The sequence below is a fragment of the Lonchura striata genome, chromosome 3, assembly GCF_046129695.1.
Source record: "Lonchura striata isolate bLonStr1 chromosome 3, bLonStr1.mat, whole genome shotgun sequence".
Taxonomy (NCBI): Eukaryota; Metazoa; Chordata; class Aves; order Passeriformes; family Estrildidae; genus Lonchura; species Lonchura striata.
The window spans coordinates 61,757,540-61,776,763 of record NC_134605.1 but is presented as its reverse complement, the minus strand read 5'-3'; the positions used below and the strand labels follow the sequence as shown (position 1 = coordinate 61,776,763).

General features: G+C 41.1%; 1 protein-coding gene and 1 long non-coding RNA gene across 2 annotated transcripts in view; one reads left to right on the top strand and one right to left on the bottom strand.

The window, feature by feature from the left end:
- LOC110479691 (uncharacterized) overlaps positions 1-19,224 on the bottom strand; it is a 258,058-nt gene that overhangs the window by 211,151 nt on the left and 27,683 nt on the right. The window lies entirely within an intron of this gene.
- The window catches only part of RSPO3 (R-spondin 3), a 57,806-nt gene that overhangs the window by 33,637 nt on the left and 4,945 nt on the right, over positions 1-19,224 (top strand). Inside the window, exon 4 of the mRNA XM_021547154.3 lies at positions 1,424-1,621. Coding sequence (XP_021402829.1) covers positions 1,424-1,621 — 198 coding nt within the window. The remainder of the gene's footprint in view (positions 1-1,423; positions 1,622-19,224) is intronic.

Genomic DNA, 19,224 nt, shown 5'->3' with positions numbered 1-19,224 from the left:
CAGCACCCAGGGAGCACTTAGGCACAGTCTGGCCGTGATGGAAATCCTCTCCACAGTATCATGCACATAGCTCTCTCTGGCATTGTGTTTTGGTGGGGAAGTAATGCAGGAATAAAAATAATGTGCAGTAGTTTGGTGTTTTCCTTCTCAAATATATATTAGTTCAGGTGGTAGTGTAGGCTTTTATGGTTTTATTTTCAAGCAAAGACTTTCATCTTTTAAATAAATTCAAGGAATCATTTTTGTTTCTTGATGGCCATTTCCAACTGCTGTAGACTCAGCTGCTTTAACAATGAGTCAGTCTCAGAGAGGAAAAGCCATTTAAAGCTATGGAGTAAAAGCAGAACCTTTTTGTGCACATGAAAGCTAATTATTTTAGCAGAAGAGACCCAGTATAACATGAAAAAAATTACCCATATGACAATTCACTGGAGAAAGTTTCAGATTGCCTAAAGTTGTTATATTTCTAGGTTTCAGAAAATTTAGAAGTAAATTCTGAATCTGGAAAAATGTTGACTTGCTAATTCCTCTTTATAGAAGAGCTGGAAGTCTTTCCTTCTTCAGTGGTGACTTATAATCTTAAGCATGCAGTTAAATTTAAAGTAAATATATATATGTATATACTACCTTTTTAAAAGAGAAAGATAGTGAGATGGCATAAAAGAAGAATAGCTATTAAAAGCATATTGTTAGCTTTCCAAGTTTACTCCTTTTTTTTGTTTACATTCTTTGGACAAGTGTGAAATGACACACCTTCTGACTTCCAAACAGTACAGGATGCACATTCACATCACTCTGGTTTAGAAAGGGTTACCTGCACCATTCTGAAAAGCCTGAAACCTCACATTGACCCACATTGTTCTCTGCTTTGCCTGTTTCTAGCTTGTATATGCTACAGATGATGGCTCTTTAGATGGCCAAAGACTCTTGATTTCCAGTGTAACATCTTTTGATATCAGTTGGACCTTTATAACACTCAGTTTCCAAATTTCCACCTTTGAGACAAGCTGCAGCAGCTTGATCTAATGGCTTTTATTCACCTTTCGCCCAGGCATGACCAAAGTTTATTCCACCGATGCCAAAAGGATTTACATCTCCATCAAACCAAAGCAAAGTCAGAACAAACCCCAGTAACTGATTCCATTGAGACCAGTTTCACTGTTATTGCCTTGTGTCAGGAATTTGCCCTGTGTGTACAAAACAGCAAGTAGAAAATAGTAACTGTCATAATTACTTGACATTATTTTGTACTGCATATCCTTGACAGTTCAATTTCTGTCAATTCATTGCTGCAACTCACTATTGATTAATTCCATTAGTTTTTGCCACCTTTTGGCTAATGGAGAATGAAAATAATGTACCATATGTATTCTGTACACAAAAATATATTGGTCAGGCTAAGTTTGTTCTATGTTTATTGCAGTGCACTGTGAAACTAGTGAGTGGAGTCCTTGGAGCCCTTGCATGAAGAAAGGAAAAACTTGTGGTTTCAAAAGAGGAAATGAAGTAAGGGTCAAAGAGATCATACAGCATCCATCAGCAAGGGGAAATCCTTGCCCAGCTACAACTGAGAGCAGAAAATGTATTGTACAAAGAAAGAGATGTCAGAAGGAAGGAAAAGGTACCAAGTTATCATCATCATAATATGAGATTGATATTGTGTTTTTCTAATACTTCACACCTGAATTCTTAGGTCTCAATTTCAGGTTTCACCAAAGCTGCCATTGGTTTTTGGTCTGGAGAGAATTGTGCCTTTGCCTGCAGTAAATAAAATCCTAACACTGCTCAAAAAATGTGCTTTGTGTGATCTAGAGAGGACAGGGTGGGCTGGAAGGGAAGGCATTTTGTCTCTCAATTCTGTCTGCTGAATGAGTTGCCAAGATGAAAAGTTGCATTGTAGTACTCAGAACAAACAGATCCATCATAAAACATGTCATGGTGGGTGTTGTCTGTTGGGTATCAGGCAGCCAAATTTCGTGCTTCAACAGAGGGATTCCTTCAAACTAATTCCTATTTCATGCTTCCCTACAAGATTTTAACTCTTGTAAATGCTGTGCTGTGTCCCTTCTCCCAGCCTGAACTCTTTTTACTAGCTCTGGCTGAACACAACCCGATCCTGCCATCTGCATCTGGGTCATTGAGTCCCAGCATGGGAGAATGATCACAGTGTTGCATGGCAGAAAGGGAAACTCCACTTGGTTTCACCCAAGAAGGAATATTGCCAGCAGAACTGTCCCTCCATGCATGGCAGCTTGTTGGACATTTTTCCCAGGATGGCAGTGAGGGAATGGCCTCACATGTGTTAAGACTGGGAGATGCTTAAGAAGTCTATGAAATAATAATTTAACAAATTCCACTCAGTAGATACTGTTGCTTGATTATTCTCCCCTTCTTGCAGAAGGGAAGTTACTTGATCTGTCCTCAGTGAAGTTACTCTGGAGGAACTATGGACTATTTCCTTTTCTCTATTCCTCCCATTTTCTCTGTCCCTCCCATTTCCACTTCTCACTTACTTCTCTCTTTCCTCCCACCCATTTTGAGGGTGAGTAGAAGGGGTGGAGCACCTTCCCCTCCATGTGAACATCTGTGAGGCAGCAGTAGCTGCTGGTACCAAGTAACAACCCCCTGTTCCACTGTTAAATGATGGCCAGGGTTGCTGCAGATGACTTAGGGAAACACTCATGGGGTTTGGATCTTGTAATTCTTTTGAAGGTTATCTCATTCCCTGGGGATGTACCTCATGAGAAAGCAATCATGTTATTAGGGAGAGTCCAAATGAGGGCCACAAAGATGTTGAAGGGCCTTGAGGGGAAGCCCTATAGGGAGCAGCTGAAGTCACTTGGTCTGTTCAGCATGGAGAGGAGGAGATGGAGGGGAGATCCCCTTGCTGTCTACAACTTCCTTGTGAAGGGAAGAGATGCAGACACTGATCTCTTCTCTGTGCTGACGAGTGACAGGACCAAAGGGAATGGCCTGAAGTTGTGTCAGGAGAGATTTAGGTTGGATATCAGGAAAAGGCTCTTCACCCAGAGGGTGACTGGATACTGGAACAGGCTCCCCAGAGAAGTGGTCACAGCAACAAGCCTCACAGAGTTCATGAAGCATTTAGCCAATGCTCTCGAGCATATGGTATGACTGTTGGGGTGTCCTGCTCAAGGCCAGGAGTTGTATTTGATGATCCTTGACGGTCCCTTCCAACTCAGCGTATTCTCTGATTCTGAGATTCCGTAGTTAAAAGGACGATCTTATGCATCAGATAGCTCCAGGTGACTCCTCACCCAAGAACTGGGTAGATCTACTGATCTATAGGGCATAGATGTCACCTCCTCCTCCTTGTGTCAGGCAGTGTCCTGAAGAGGTAGAGACCTGTGTCAAGCTCACAGCCAAGACAACCCATTTACTGACTCCCTTTAGAAACCCTACAGATTTCTATGTTCAAAATGTCCATGCTTGCTTCTTGAAACAGCCTCTCATTAGCCCACTGTAACTGGGGAAAGAGTCCATTCTTTTTCCCTACCAAAGCCTAATCTTGACAGAGATGAAAATACAGGACTGAACTGTAATTTTGGACTATGAAACTGGGGTTTTTTTGAGGCGATGATATTATGTGTTTGCTTATAGCAATTTGGCAAACACTTAGATTGGACAAGACATTTCGTTTTGAGAAATGCCTGCTGTTCCAGTGTAATAAGAACTTTAGAAGAAACTACTCACGTATTTTGCTATCCATTCTTATTTTATGGGATTTGAGCCAAACCCTACTTGAAAAATACTGTGCACCACAAGAATTTGTTCACAATCATGAATCTTTTTCTTTCCTTTTATTCTGCAATATGCATAAAGGTGGGCTTTTTTTCTTCTTTTGAGCAAGTCACAGTCTATATTCTAGCCTGCTTTGCGCGCTCAGTTGACAATTCCTTCAAATGAGGAACCTGTGTTCACACTCTGTCAGTGCCCATGGAATTTGTATGCCTATGTCTAAGACCCCCCCCCCCCTTTTTTTTTTTTGGTTCTGACATTTACCTTCTCAGTATTCACAGAAGTCTTTTCCATTCACATTCATTGCTTCAGGGAGATGAACTTTTTTTTAAAGAAACATAATTCTTAATAAAACTGAGGAATATTACATATGAAACATCAGGTTAAAAGATCTTCAAGGGATGAATTATGGCAACAAGCTAGGAAGGCAAGAATTAAGCTGTAAGCTGTCTTTCTATTCCTACTGAAATGAGGAAATAAAGTTTTCCAACATAATCTCCAGGCAACATATCTTCCCTACTTCTACTGTCCCTTATTGCACAAAAAGAAATTTCTATTCCCCTTTGAACAATAGAATAATTGCCCAAGAAAGCAAGCTAGGCTCTGTTCTTAAGGCTAGCTGTGCCCTGTCAGTGAGTGCAGAAGGAGGTGACAACAGAAACACTTGAAAGGAAAGGGAAAGTCAATAAGTTTGTATTTACTGTTGAGAAATATTGAAAAAGTTCTTTTGTATTGTACAACTCCCCATGGCCACTCAGGCATTGCTTTAGAGTTGAACTTCCATGGCACTGGCTTTTGAAGTGTTGCAGCAGAGCCGGCAGTGACCAGCAGTGCTGCTAATCTTTTCTCCATGACCATGAAGAGAGGGTCAGCTCGGTCACTCTTGGCTGTTTCCATGTTGGATAGATGTCTGTGGCTGAGGGATTCAGGTCAAAGACCACATGATGACGGGGTGTGCTCGTCACAGATGCCTCAATGACTTTGCTGGAGACGCTGAGGTCAGTGACAGGATGTTACTCAGTGAAGGCGCTGCTATCGCACAGCAGCAAGGACATGTCTTTGGAACAACTACGCAAAATGAGATAAAGCAGATGAAGGGGGCTATTTTCCTTTGTTTCCATCTGCTGGTGTGTCATTGAAGCTGATGAGATGTCTTGCAATCCTTTATTTCCCCTTCACTGGCTATGCAATGATGTTTTACTGGGAGAAGATGATAATGTTTTCAGAATAGATGCAAACAAATGGGAATAATGAGGATACAAAGAGCTCAATTAGCCTAAAAGGTTCTTTTTACTTATTTTAGCACTGAATTAGTCAATCCCAGTGTGATCTGACATGGTAATTCCCATGTGTTTCACATACAGGCTCATTTTGTAGTTCAGTCCCATCCAAACCTCACTGTAATTTATTTCATCATTCTCCTCTTTTAATCCCATGATGTTGTGTTCTTTTTAGTCTGCATGACTATATGATATTAAGTTCCAGTTTTTTCTTCTTCCTTTCTTTCCCTCACACTTTTTGTTTTATTCACCCAGTGCAGTGTGTTGTAATTTTTACCTTCCCACATGTAACATGTTCTTGGCTCCTATCCTTCATTGACAGATAAAAATTGGAACATGCAATTCCTGTAGCCATGTCCATTAACGGTAAATCGCAAATAGATGTACTTGAAAAGCAAAACTTTCAGAGCTCTTCAAACACAACAAATTATCCATCAATATTATTTCTTTGCCTTAATAAATGTACTCTGGCCTAACACAAGTCCCTTTGGACTATTGTCTGCAAATGTATGAGATTGACTTCTACTGGATGAAAGACAAATATTCTGAAATTCCAATATTCTGCATACAAAAGTATTTGTGGGGAAAGAATTGCATGTTTTCATGACTAATTCTGCCAAGAAGAGAATATTCACCATATGACTTTCTGTTGAGTCCCAGCTAAACCCCCCGGCAGCAATCAGGCCCAAGTACTTTCAAGTATTTTCAGAGAATATGTTTTTACCAGTTTGAAGATTAAAAAAAGAACTCACCGAAATTAGTATTAGGTATGAACATGGAAGACACCTTAGAAATCTAGGTATTATGCAAGCCAACAGATAGACGACATTGGTTACACAGCTGCATTATTGTAAGCAAATAAATACCTTTTAATTGTTACTCATTCTAATATTGAATTTTTGCACACTGGTGGTATTTAGATGTTCATAGGACAGAAGTAATATTAATTTAACTGTGTCCCATTCTGTGCCAATACAAAGTTCCTGTTCCTGATAGGCAAAATTTCAATCATTATACATGAAAACATGGGAGGGTGAATGTAGAATAGAATGTTTCTTTTTTCACTATGGAATGTATCAGATGTCACCTTGTACAGTCTGAACACAGGATACAGTTATGAGAGGAAGAGGGATAATTTTAGTCAAAATTCAAAAGACTACAACCCCCTGGAGGTGAGGTAGCTTGCCAGTTAATGGTTTAAGCTCTAAGGAGAATAGAGACACTACGCTATGATTATTTTTAAATTTACAGCAGGAATAAGAGAGAGAGAAATGCCTTTGAGGTGAGGAGCTGAATTCTAGATGCAGACTGGTGAACAGACGGGAACCAAGGGAACAAGATTTGTTGCTAAGGAATTTTAATGAGGAAGTGCAGAAATTTTGGGTAAATAGATTAAAATACTAACTTCTATACTGTATGACATACATGAGAATATAAAACTGCAGGTTCCATTAAATTGACTAGAGAACTGAGACACAGCTCATTTCTGTTGTTTCTTTGTACTAGTTCTTCCACATAATGGTTCCAAACATATTAATCAGATAATGTCTGAAGAAGTCTTCAATTGGCTGTGGTGTGAGGAGGGACTTCAAGCAGGATGAGTGCATTTCAGGGGAACCATAGGTCAGCCACAGTAAAACAAAAACTGGACTTAAAAAATACTCATGTTCAATACTAATTTTACCTAGTCTTGGCAAAATCAGGTCAGAGCAGCATTTTGTTGTGTTGATAAATGTGTAGTAATGTCTGTACATCTACTTATTCAAATGAATAGTCTATCCCTATACACTCTATACTCCAAGGATAAAATTCTCTTCCCAAGGCAGTGGAGGTCCACACCACTTCAGTAATTCCTCAGAGTACTATTTTTAAGCAAATATTTTTTCTGATTTAAAAAAAAAAAAAAATACTACAATTCTAAATATTTCTAGTATTAACTACTTTTACTTAATCACATTTAAGTCCTAAGCATGGCTATGTGGGAAAGTAAGATCTTCCTATCACAGTCCGTTCCACAAGTCACATCCTCTCACTCATATATAGCTCAGTGGCATTTAAAACAAGAGGGCTGGAGCATGTGAGCCAGGGAGACATCCCAGTACACAGTTCACTCTTGTAACTGTGAGGGATGGGGTGTCTTGTGTGAAGGTCACGAGTGTGGTTATGGTTAATGACCTTACTCCATGGCAGGTCACAGGGTTTCTGAAACCTCAAAATGAACACGAAGCTAATTACTGCATCCCTATGTTTACATATTGCATATGCCAACGGGTCCTAACTCTGGCCTTTGCGAGCTTGACTTACTATAATTGAGGAATCTGTCTTGTGAAGAGTTTGGTTGTTTATTTTCCATTTGCTGCTGCCAAGACGGCTTCTCATTTCCTTTCCTTGTGAGGGTTTTGACTCTTTAACTTTAGCACATTTCCAGCTTCCAATAGTAGGGCTGCTGAGACTGGGAATCCACCAGCTGCAACATGAAGGGAAATGGCATCCTGGGGATACCCCAAGCAATGAAGAGCACCCATTTGCCACTGCCACTGGCTGGCAAACATGGGCACAACCTAGAGAAGAGGTCTGAGTGAATAGGCTTTAGAGGGAAAAATAAGGCCAAAATGAGTCAAACTTATTTGCGAATCCAAAATAGTTAATAGTAGAGGATACACTGACTAGGGCTGAAAAGGCTGGAAAAAACTATTTTTAACCTTGTCGTATTTTCAAGATGTGATCATAGGCAATTTTGAAAATTTTACTAAGTTACTACCTGCAAACTGAAACATTAAAAGCTGAACTAATTACTTGTAATGTTTAATTTCACAACCAGTTATTTTGTTTGTGCTACTGTGAACATTAAATTCTCATCAAACCTCCCAGTTCTGACAAACACACATGAACCACACAGGCAGGCAGTAGATCCATGCTGTGTGCCTCTGTAAATGTGGCACTCCACATGAATGCACACCCTCTATACACATGCACCATGCCAAGGTTATGATCTCTGAACAATATGCATTTTGATAAACAGTGAGGTGAAAATAGTTGTGGCCTCAGATATCAAAATTAGTTTAAGCCCTGCAGGGTGCTGGGCTGACACTGTCTCTGTGCTTCTTGGAAGATGTTCTCCTTTCCTTCTGCTAGCTCCTCTCTTGCAACCTTCTGCCTCCTCCCTGTCCTGGGGAACCTGGGAGCAGTGGGGAAGTGACTCAGATTCCCTGAGCTCCTCTGGAGCATGCTATAAAAAATGTGCTGGGCATGCTGTTGATAAAAAGCATCAACCTCATAATAACAGGAACAGTGTCAAAGCTGAGACAGAAATATGTGGTCAATTGTTCTTGTAAGGGAAGTGAATCAGAAAAAAGCTGATTGCATTCTTTTATTAAAATGTGAACAATGTGAGAGCTGTCCTCCTCAGATCACTAAACCAAATAAGGGATAGAAATCAGCTATTTTTCTTTTCTGATCTTCCCTTTTGGTGCCTCCTTGCTCTTCAGAATTGGCTAGCTGACTCTATTTTAGATGCCTGAGCTTTGTAGAAAAAGCCAAAGGGAATACAAGCCCCTCAAGAACCCTTCCTCCTCCCCCTTGCAAAGTATCCATCAGGTATTCATTCAGCATTAGATTTCTAGCACTTGCCTAAACTCTTTCCTCTTGAATAAAAATGTTTGGGATTGAAAGCTTCAGAAAGTGAAATCTGCATCTGTGTCTATTCTGTGAAAGAAGTTAGAGGTCTTCTTCTTGCCCACAAAGTCCAGGTCCGCCTTCTGGCTTGCCACCAAACCAGCTGGGACTATTTCCTCCATAGCAGATATGACTGGGGAAGAGGGCAGGTCAAAGAGAGTCCTTAAACAAACTCCCCGTTATGTTATGCAGACACTCAGGAGTCAGCCTAGTCTCTGATCTTCCTCCCTGGCACTGCTGGGAGCAACTGTGGCACAACTTATTCATGGCACCTTCACCTAATTCCCATCATTTCAGGAAGAGGCACACAGGAAACTGTGACCACTCTGCCCTCTCAGTGCTGCATGGCACAGACAATGTGCAAAAGAGCAGCGTGTCCTACTCCTCATCCCTTCCTTCCTCTGCCAGAAACTCCTTGCATACCCATCCTTCTCCCCACGCTGGTCTTCTATGGCAGCTCACAGTTAATGCTCTGAAGTCCCTCCCCTAACTCCTAGTATGTAAGGAGCATTTTCTGAGGAAGGGACACGTTTGTCACTCCTGGAAGAGGAAATGAGGCTCTTCCAGGATGTGTGCCACAGTGGGATACCATCATGACTTCTTTCTGTGGATGCTTCAGCAGACCCCACATCAAACTGTATTCTCACTTTTGGACATTATTACTACAAAGTAAATGTGAAGGGATGTGGCTGCTGGGAGCAGGGCCCACCTGGCTCTCACCACCTGGAGACCTAAACCCTTCACTATTTTGACCTGAATATCCTGGAAAGAGGAATAAATGCAAGACAGAAGTTTGATAGGGCATCTTTCAAATTTAGTCCAAGAATGCAAAACATTTGGGGTATGTGAGCTACAGAGTAAATCAGGCTGTGGATGTTTCAAGTCTAATGGCGACACATCCAGCACTGTTTAATCAGCTAAATCCTGGGCTATGGAACACTTCCTTGTATAGCAATGCTGTTATAACACTGCAGTCATGGCAGCATGGCACTCATTCATTATTGTGTTACAGCTGCCCTCATTTTAAGGGGCCTGATCCAAGACCCACTGAAACCCCATTGACTCCAGAGTATTGTGGATCTAACCATAAAACAGGGATTTTCAGCATTCCTTTGTAACAAAGTGAAAACAAAGGAGCACTTTTTTGGCTGCTGCTTCTCCTCATCTCTCTGGATATTTGCCTTTTCTTCCCCACCCAGGCAGCTCTGTTTGTTTTTCCCCACCCAGATCTCTGCATCTCCAGTCTCATTGTCGGTTCTCCGCTCACTCTCTCTGCCAGTTCTGACACCTGATGTAGCCTTTGGTCTGCTTCAGCTGCCACCTCCCAGCTCTCTTTCACCTTCATAACTTTGAAAAGGGTAGGAAGTTAAGTTATGAGGTTAAGCACTTACTGCCATAACCTTGTGTTATAAAGGTCCAAGGAAGATTCAGAACATCCCAATGAGATGATAACATCCAATGTTATTCTCAGAGATCCTAAAGATTGGGAGAGAGGTTGTGGGAATCTCCATGGAAGATTTTTAAGGAGGTTAGATTAAGAATCATCAGAGTCAGCCTAAGTATAGTAGCTAAGATTCAGACACTAGTAAGGGACTAGATAATTCTTTGATAAGCATTTATAAAATGGCAACAAAATTTCCACGAAACCTTTTCTCAACTGTTGCTTTCTGCAAAACTCCCACAAAATGACAGCATACTGCCTATTTACAGAGCACAAATCCAAGTATCTCTATCCACTGACATCAGTATAAGGCCTCCTGCTGTCATTTTCCAAGTTCAGACTTTTATTTGGGCTTGAGTCAAAGAATTGAAATCAACTTTTCATTCTTTTTGTCCAGTTTAGTCATTTGCATCGCAGAGATATCTGTTCATGTTTCTCTTTGCATTCACTAGCTTTGAATAATTGTTAAAGGAAGATTACAGAGATGGATTTTCTTGCTAATTTAGCAGAGATATAAGGTAGGAACTCTCTGCCAATGAAAATGCATCTATTTTAAGAGTAGATGCAGATATGGTCCATGAGGGGCATATTGCTGTATAATTAGGCCTGAAAAAAAAATAAGGACATATGCAAACAAATATTTTTTTTTCACTAATTTGTGTTGAAGCAATTTTACAGTGACAAAAAATAAATGGAAGAAAAAAACCAACATTCTTCATTTAAAAATGTGGCCACGCAAGATTCAGAAAAAGCATTTTCTAAATTTTCTATTTTTATTTCCTTGAAATTCAAAATGGTGGCAAAACAAACAACAAAAAAACAAACAAACAAACCAAAATAAAACCAAAACAAAACAAAAAACCCGAAAACACCAACCAAAAAACAACTGGTGTTCCATGACTGCAATGTGTACCGCTAACATTAAGGTCAGAATTTGACAATTAACTGGGGGGGTTTTCTATTGTTGGGTTTTTTTACAAGCAAAATGACCCAGTAATGAAATTTCTCAATTCTAATCTAATCCTCCTCAATATCTACAGCAAACAGTAGCCTCAGTGTAAAGATTTACAGCTACAGTTATGTCTCTGCTTTGTTCTTGAGCGTGTATTTACTTCTGCCCATTTGCTTTCTGAAATTCTCTCTCATTTGTCATCTGAAGAACTCCATTTAAAAGGAAAACAGGCTTCAGACATGAAACACAGCTACATTCCTGAAACATGAGATGAACAACCTTTAATTCATGCAACCTTTCATTTACAGTAATGTTTAATGGATGGGCTGGTTTCATTATGGACAATGCCTCTCCCTGTCATTAGCCTGCAGAATGGGCTAAAACTCTTAAGCATTTAAAGGAGCTCCATTTCAGGCTCTGTATTCCCTCCTCCCCCACTCCCCCACTCCCCATCACCTCTTGTGACTGCCCTTTTTCTAAGTGAATAATCTAAATGCTACACTCTGCAATTTGCACTTATTGCTGTCTTTGAGCATTGAAGAACCCTTCTGACCACTTTTTATACAAACCCTAACAAGGTCAAAGTTGGAAAAATCTCAGCTGGTGGACTTGGATCCCATGAGCTAGTGACCATTTATAATTAATATTAATGAATGGCAGATGACAGATGTTTATTGCCTAAGCAGAAATATGCATTGCTAAACCAGAAGTATTTAGTTTAAATCCATAGGAACTGACTTTATTTCTTGTATGGATGTGGGGTGGTGGTGGGGAATTCCAGTGGGTGATCCAGCCCTTGCTACCTTTAAGCATGAGTATGGAAACAATAATTCTTTAAAAAAAAATCCTGAGCAATGTATTTGAAGCATTCAAAACATTAACTGAAGTAAGGAGAACTCTCTGCACACTTTGGCAGCTCTGATTTGCAGCAGTAGTGGGTTTTATCCATAGAGTCTAAAGCACCAAAATTAAGGAATTCTTACCTCTGTTTTACACTTTGGGAACCCAAGAAAGTAATTTAAGAATGGTATTAAAGAAAAAAGTCTTTGTCACTGAGACAAAGGATTGCATTCCCAGACACGGTATATTTTTTGTTGCTAATTTTTTTTCCCATAGTGGTCTTAAATTAAACTGAAGCTATGATGCATAAATCGCTCAAGTTTCAATGTGACACAATGGAAGATGTAACATGGAGATGGAAGATGTAACATGGAGATGGAAGTGTCTTGTCTCTGTGAATACCTGTGAACACTTATGGCTGATGGAATCTCTGGTTTTTATGTGAAAGAAACTCTTCTACAGCACATAAATTTACTTCCTTGACATAGAGACATCTTGGGTAATGTTTTCAAACGTACAACAACAATTTAAAATTACTTCTTAGAGTTTCTGGTTGAGGTGGGAGTAAGAGTCTATTTGTTCTGAATCCCTTGGACAAAACATCCTGCTCCTTACAGCAGCTTGCTAAAGTGTGTCTGCACCATTTATTTGCCGTTTTCTTACTCCTGAGACTTTTACACTGTCTGTAAACTGTTGCTGAGTATGCCATTCCAGACACTTGCAAAATATTATTTGGTTTAGTGGCTGCAGGATTGGTATCAGGTCTTAGAGTGCCAAAGGAGTTGTTAACAAAAGCAGGTGGTACTTGAATCTGTAGAAATAGTGAGCAATTTCTGCTTTTGTCTGAAGCAGAAGTTCTTGGAGCAGGCAAGAAAATTATTAGGTACTCAGTTTGAAAGAGAAGCATAAACATATTTGGTGACTACTGTACAGTGGACTTCTTCACGTGGAGGCAGGAGGCAGCTGGAGAGAGAGGCTGCTGATCCCCAGAGTCCCAATTTTTCCCAGAGAGGCTAGAGAGGATCCTGACTTTGTGCAATACATCATTTTACTGAAAATATCACTTGCTGAACTTTTGCATCAGGTTTCTTAGAACCTTTCTTGCATTCCAACTGTTCAGCTCCTATACCCAGCCCTGCTGTACAGGCTGCACACACACCACAGGAACACCTAGGGGGTTACCATTTTTCCAGCACTGCTGTAATACTCTTAAGGAACCTGCCAAGTCGAAAAATAAAACATGCAAGTTGTGCTGAATGGCCACTGTGCACTGCTGGCAGGATCTGTGTGAGACAGGACATGGGGCAGATCTCCTGGTGGAGGTGGATCAGGGGTTCCAGACCTTCCTTAGCACTTGGGGGTGCTCTATCATGAGAAGATGCATTCTCATCTCAGTGGGGGCTGCATCTCCTCCAGCCTTTGGGCCATCACGGGCAGTCAGTATAGTGAAGTATCCTAATTAAAGTGGGCTCCAGTGATGCACTGTCACATGGCAAAATCATTCTTCACATTCCACTTCCAGCTACTCATAAAGCTGGCTGCTCACTTCAGTGTGCAAAGCTGTGTTACTACAAAAATCTCTAAATGCAAAGTTCATCCTCAGAGGAATTTAAAAAGAATAAACTTATCACATTCTTGGGGATGAAAAAAAAATAAAAGAAGGCAAGACAGCCTGGATAAAATTCACATGGACAATTCCTATCTGTGATTCATGTTAAATTGAAGAATCATGGGCAATGTTAAAATATTTGCATTCAAGTTCCTTTCATGCATATCCACCATGAATCCCACTTAGAAATACTTTTCTAATATTTTATAGGCATTGATTTTCCAAATAAATGGAAAATACCAGATTACCAAAGTCATCACATTGCCCAGAAACTTGCTGATTTCAATGAAGTCCCAGTCAAAAGTAGGCAGGCTTTTGAAACAACCTTGGCTTTGTGTTAGGTTTCTGCCTAGTATCCTTTCAGCTTGTCCATTGGGTTGGCTGGCCTCTGGCAGCCCACTCGTCAGGCTGACAGAGACTCAACAGCCTGAAAATCTGAAATCCCTTTGGCAATTTGGTCCAAGATTCCTAGGCTTCATTGGGCTAAATTCTGAATGCTTCTGGCATATAAATTCCCTGAGCCTTTTTCAGAGGCAGCCCAAGAGGTTTGGTGATCCCAATGTCCTTTTCCATAAGCTTCTCCCACCTGGTAAGCTGCCAGGTATTCTCTTGATAGATGAGAAGAATCCTTCAGAAACTTATGGAGATGGCCAAAGTTAAATCTCATTTTACCCTTTTAGAGAGGGAACTTTTGGAGTCTCTGATCCATATGAAATTTAGAAGCCTGACCTGTCATTTTACTCAATGTGAAAATGTATTTGGAAATATTTGTATTACTTAGAGAGGGGAGAAAAAATGCGTTGGCCATCTGGAATAGAACACATTCACTGGAGATACAAAACAGAAAGAGACAGTCAATTTTCAACACCTTGATTTGAAAAGTATCCTTGAAAGCAAATTCTCCCTTCAATTACACCAAACACCAACCTTGGTGACCTCCATGTGTTTGCGCACGTTCAACACAGAGGTCAGAATCGGGCCTCCAGTGAATTTTGGTAAAAACAGCCTCTTTCTGTGCTGATGGTTTTGCTGAGAGAATCCATCAGGAGCTGCTGTCCCCTGTATGTTACCTGCTGCTGACAGGCTGATGCAGCTGTTCAGCTGGCCTGGGTGCGCAGGGACTCCTGTCAGCACAGGTGTCACCCCAGGCAGAAACGCAAACAAACAATGCTCAGAGTGGAGGGGACAAGTGAACCATGCCAAGAAGGGCATTCTGTTGACTCCTCATCTTCCTTTACTTTGCTGGCATATCAGAAACCTTAAGAAAATGTAAGGAAGGGACTCCAGGGGGAGGGTATAGGTGCACCTATACCAGCAAATGAAAAGGTGGAAGATGCCCAGGCTCCCTGGTGCTGCTATATAGTGCCAGTGCAGAAACTGCTGGCCTGATTCAAGTGTTGGAGTCAGCACTTGCAAAATGCCTCCAGGATCTGTACCCAGTCACCAGAATAGCCCAGCTCTGAGCCATGGTCAATAATGGAAAAGACATTCCTCAGGATGCACCCAGACATTGGGGTCATAAAAGATCATCTGAATTACCAGGTTCCATTGAGGGAATCAGTTTAAGTAAAGCCAAGGAAAATTTCTTACTCATCCCTCCCTTCAGAGCACATTGAGCACAAATTTGAGTACTAAAGAAACAAGTTCCTTTGGGGGTTTTCTCCATTTTACTTTTGTACTAGAAAGAGTTTAAATATCTACTGAGGCACTAGCATCTGTCTCTTATCATGTATAACTTTTCTTGATTATTTCTAGAGTGGCAGACTAAACATGCAGCTCTGACATAATGCAGCATCACATTTTTATTTCTGGTTTGTTCAAAAGACTGCACCAGCTAAAAAAAGTCTCTTAAAAGGACTATATTTATGACCTTGATCCAAGCTAACGAGAGGGTCCAGATAATTGGTGACTAAAAGGAAAACAGGCTATTAGACATTTTCCCCAATATCCTGATGCTCTAACAACAGGATAAGGTCTTTTGGTACCAATCACTATTATTCCCAATCTTTGTACTGGTTCCTTATTCTCCTAGTCTTAAAAGAGGCTTGTCAAGTGGATTTGGACTTACAGACCTTTTTCCCTCTTTTAGGAGAGCTGTAAAAACCCAATCCCATTCAGGAGTCACCATTAAAAGTCTCAAAAGAAGAAAATGTCACTTTTCTAAATACCAGCGTGGTCTAGGTCATTTCCTGTCCTAAGAAATGGGGAGTGATTTTCTGGTCTGTTAAATTGCCATTCCTTTCCTGTCTTTGGAAGCTGTGTTCAGACTTTATAAGCTGCGGGTTCTTATAAGATGAAAACTGTTGTGTAATTACAAAATTGGTGTTGTTAGCACGTTAATCCTGATTAAAACAAGGCTGCTAGCAAATTCCCTTGGTCCCAACAGACAAGCATGAAGGGAATAAATCCCCACAAGTGCTTGATTGAAGAGGCAGCAGTAAATGTCTCCACAAACAGCAAACAGAACTCATTATAGGAATTCTCCTTCTCTGGCTGCATATTTGACTGGAGGATATTCTATTTTCAGCCATTGGCAATATCTTTTCTATGGCACAGGAAAGGCACGTCCAACCAGTTTCTATTGCAAGAGGTCATCACAAGCCAGGGACTTTCCATAAACCTTGCTTATGAGCTCATTCATGAGTGTAGAAGTGTCATCTTCCAACCACCCACAGAGAAATTATATTTCCTGAGTTTCTGTACACCTAACAGGATACAACTTTCTCCTTATCTCATACAGCAGTGAAAAACCCAACATCTCCTGTCTTGGTGTAACTAATCTGGTCAGCCTCCTCCCACTCCTCTCTGCCTGCTTTATGCCAATGGCTATGGAGCAGGCCTGAGCTATTTCTGTATTTGGAAACAACATTCTCATTCCTGCTAATGTGCCTCTTTCAGCGCTGGTCTTGCAAGGACAAGTTAGCACACACAATGTAAATAAGAACATTTTTCAAGTAATTGAAATCCAGTAGTCCAGATCCTATTTTCAGAGGCAAACAAACCTTAAGGATCCTCAAAGACATTTAAAATCTATGTCTAGAGTAGTATTTCCACATTTAAGGGGAGATAGGACACATAAGAACAAGTAAATTACCAAGATCCATAATACATTTGCTCAGCCATAAGTATCAATAGCTTTTGAAGTATAGCATCATCATAGAATCACAGGATGGTTTGGATTAGAATGGACCTTAAAGATCATCCAATTCCAATCCCCTGCCATGGGCAGGGACACTTTCCACTAGACTAAGTTTTTGAATCTCTACACAACCTGGTCTTGAACATGTCCAGAAATGAGGCAGCTAAAGCTTCTCTGGGCAACGTATTCTAGAATTTCTTCCTAAGAGCTAATCTAAACCTACTGTTGTTCATTTTAAAGACATTCTTCCTTGTCCTGTCACTACTGCCTTTGTCAAAAGTCCCTTTCCATTTTTCTTGTAGGCTCCCTTTAGGTACTATAAGGCCACAATTAGGTCATACCAAAGCCATCTCTTTTCCAGGCTGAACAATCCAAATTCTCTCAGTCTTTCCTCACAGGAGAGGAGCTTCACCCTTCTAATCATCCTGGTGTCTCTCTCCTGGACTTGCTCTTAAAACTCAGTGTCCTGCCTGTGCCTGGGACCCCAGAGCTGGATGCAGTGTTCCAGGCAGGGTCTTACAAGAGAAGAGGGGCAGAAACCCCTCCCTCGCCTTGCTGGCCATGTTGCTTTGGATGCAGTCCAGGACACCATTGACTTTCTGAGCACATTGCTGGGTTATATCCAGCCTCATCCATCAGCATTCCCAAGTCTTTCTCAACAGGGCTGCTCGCCATCTGTTCATCCCCCAGCCTGTACTGACACTGCGAGTTGTCCCAACACAGGTGCAGCACGTTGAACTTGGTCTTGTTAAACCTCATGAGAGTCCCAAGGACCCACTTTTTGAGCTTGCCCAGGTATCTTGGATTGTCTAGGATCACTAAATAGAACTATGGATATGACACATGCCTTAAGATCAGTATCCATCTGGAATGGTATGGAAACCAGGTAGGCTATCATCATGCATCTCAACAGCAGGAGAACCAAGGTTTGGCCAAGTTACTTGCTCCTTGAATGTCTTTGGACCTTAGCTCTGTTAAAATTTTTACCTATATTCTCTTCAGCATTTGGAACAACTTCAGCAGTAAGGCAGGCCAGGAAATGCAGTAAGTCATGTAGCATCTAGATTGTTCTGAAGTTGTTGACCCTCACACTCTGGTTACCCAGAAATCTAATTATTATACAATAGGGCCACAATAGCTAAGGAAAAAAAAAAAAAAAAAAAAAAGACAGCTGTGAAAAAAGTTATGCAGTTATGCTGGTTAATCTTCAAAAAGACATACCAGATGAATCAGCCACTTGTGGCTTGGGAATGAAAGGAGAAAGTCCATTGCATCACTGGGCAGCTGGGGGTTTGAAGGGATGTTATCTTGGCAAGTAGTGTGAGTACATGCTACAGGCTATGTTCCAGAAACAAAAAATGTGTCACTTTTCTTGAAAATGAGAATGATCTGCTCATTTGCATAATATGGCATGACTGTATTGTTGACAGAACTAGAGTAAGGGAGTTCAGAGCCTGGGGCGTGCTCCTCTTCCTGGTTTATTTGCTCAGCATGGATTCTTTGCGTCATGCTGGTGTTGTCCAGGCCCCATGATGAGGAAAGCATGACACACTTTTAATCTAAGAGGACTAAAAATGCCTCTGAGAAGGGTGTGGACAGGTGGGAAGGAGAGCAACACGGTGTAGCAGCACTTAACCTTTAGATTCTGTCCCATGCCTCATAGGTTACAGAGGGTTTGGGGCACTGGTACTGCAGCACCAATGCCGACAGTGCTCGAGCAGCCAGGAAAGCGCCGAGAGGTCAGACAAGGCGGTGAGGGGTGTGAAAGAACACGTTACATCAGTGGCTTGTGGTCTTTTCTTGCAGCTCTTCAGCTTATTACAGTATAGTGGGGAGGATTTGTGGTCCGTGGTGACAGTCACAGTAGAAGCAGTGGGAGCATTCCAAAGCGAGGCCTGTTACATCAGTGCCTGCAATCCCAACAGGAACAGTTCCATGATGCTCTTGCTCCCTTTGCTCTCCCATGGTAAATGGCTTCATGGGAGTGATGAAAGAAATACCATCATTACAAACGTCTGATGCCAGATTCTCATCCCTCTGGGATCTCCACGAAGCCTACCCTGTAATACTTCCCCCCATCAAAGTGAAGCAGTTTGCACAATCAGATTTTATGTCTTCCTGTGGTGTTTTGGGATTTCAGCACCCAAGTCTCCTGTAATAATTACAGCTGAATATAATAGGTGGGACTAAGTGACAAATGCTTAAAGCATAAGAAATCTGTCACCTGTGGTAGTTAATCCACGTCAGCTATGATTTTCTAAGTAACTGTCTGTCATAAAGTGCTTTTGAGTACCAAGGCCTCCCAAGTCATGGCCAATGCGCCCTCCTGCTAATCCATAAAATACAGCTGCACATCTAGTGAAAATCTGATGAGATAATGCAAAGACTTCTCTAAAATACCCTGGCTTGTTCAAATAGATATATTCAGACATGGATTGCATAATACAGACACAGGAATTTCTTTGACCCGGGGCTATAAAGTGTATTCACAAGAACTCAGCACCTTGAATCTGATTAGACATGTAATTA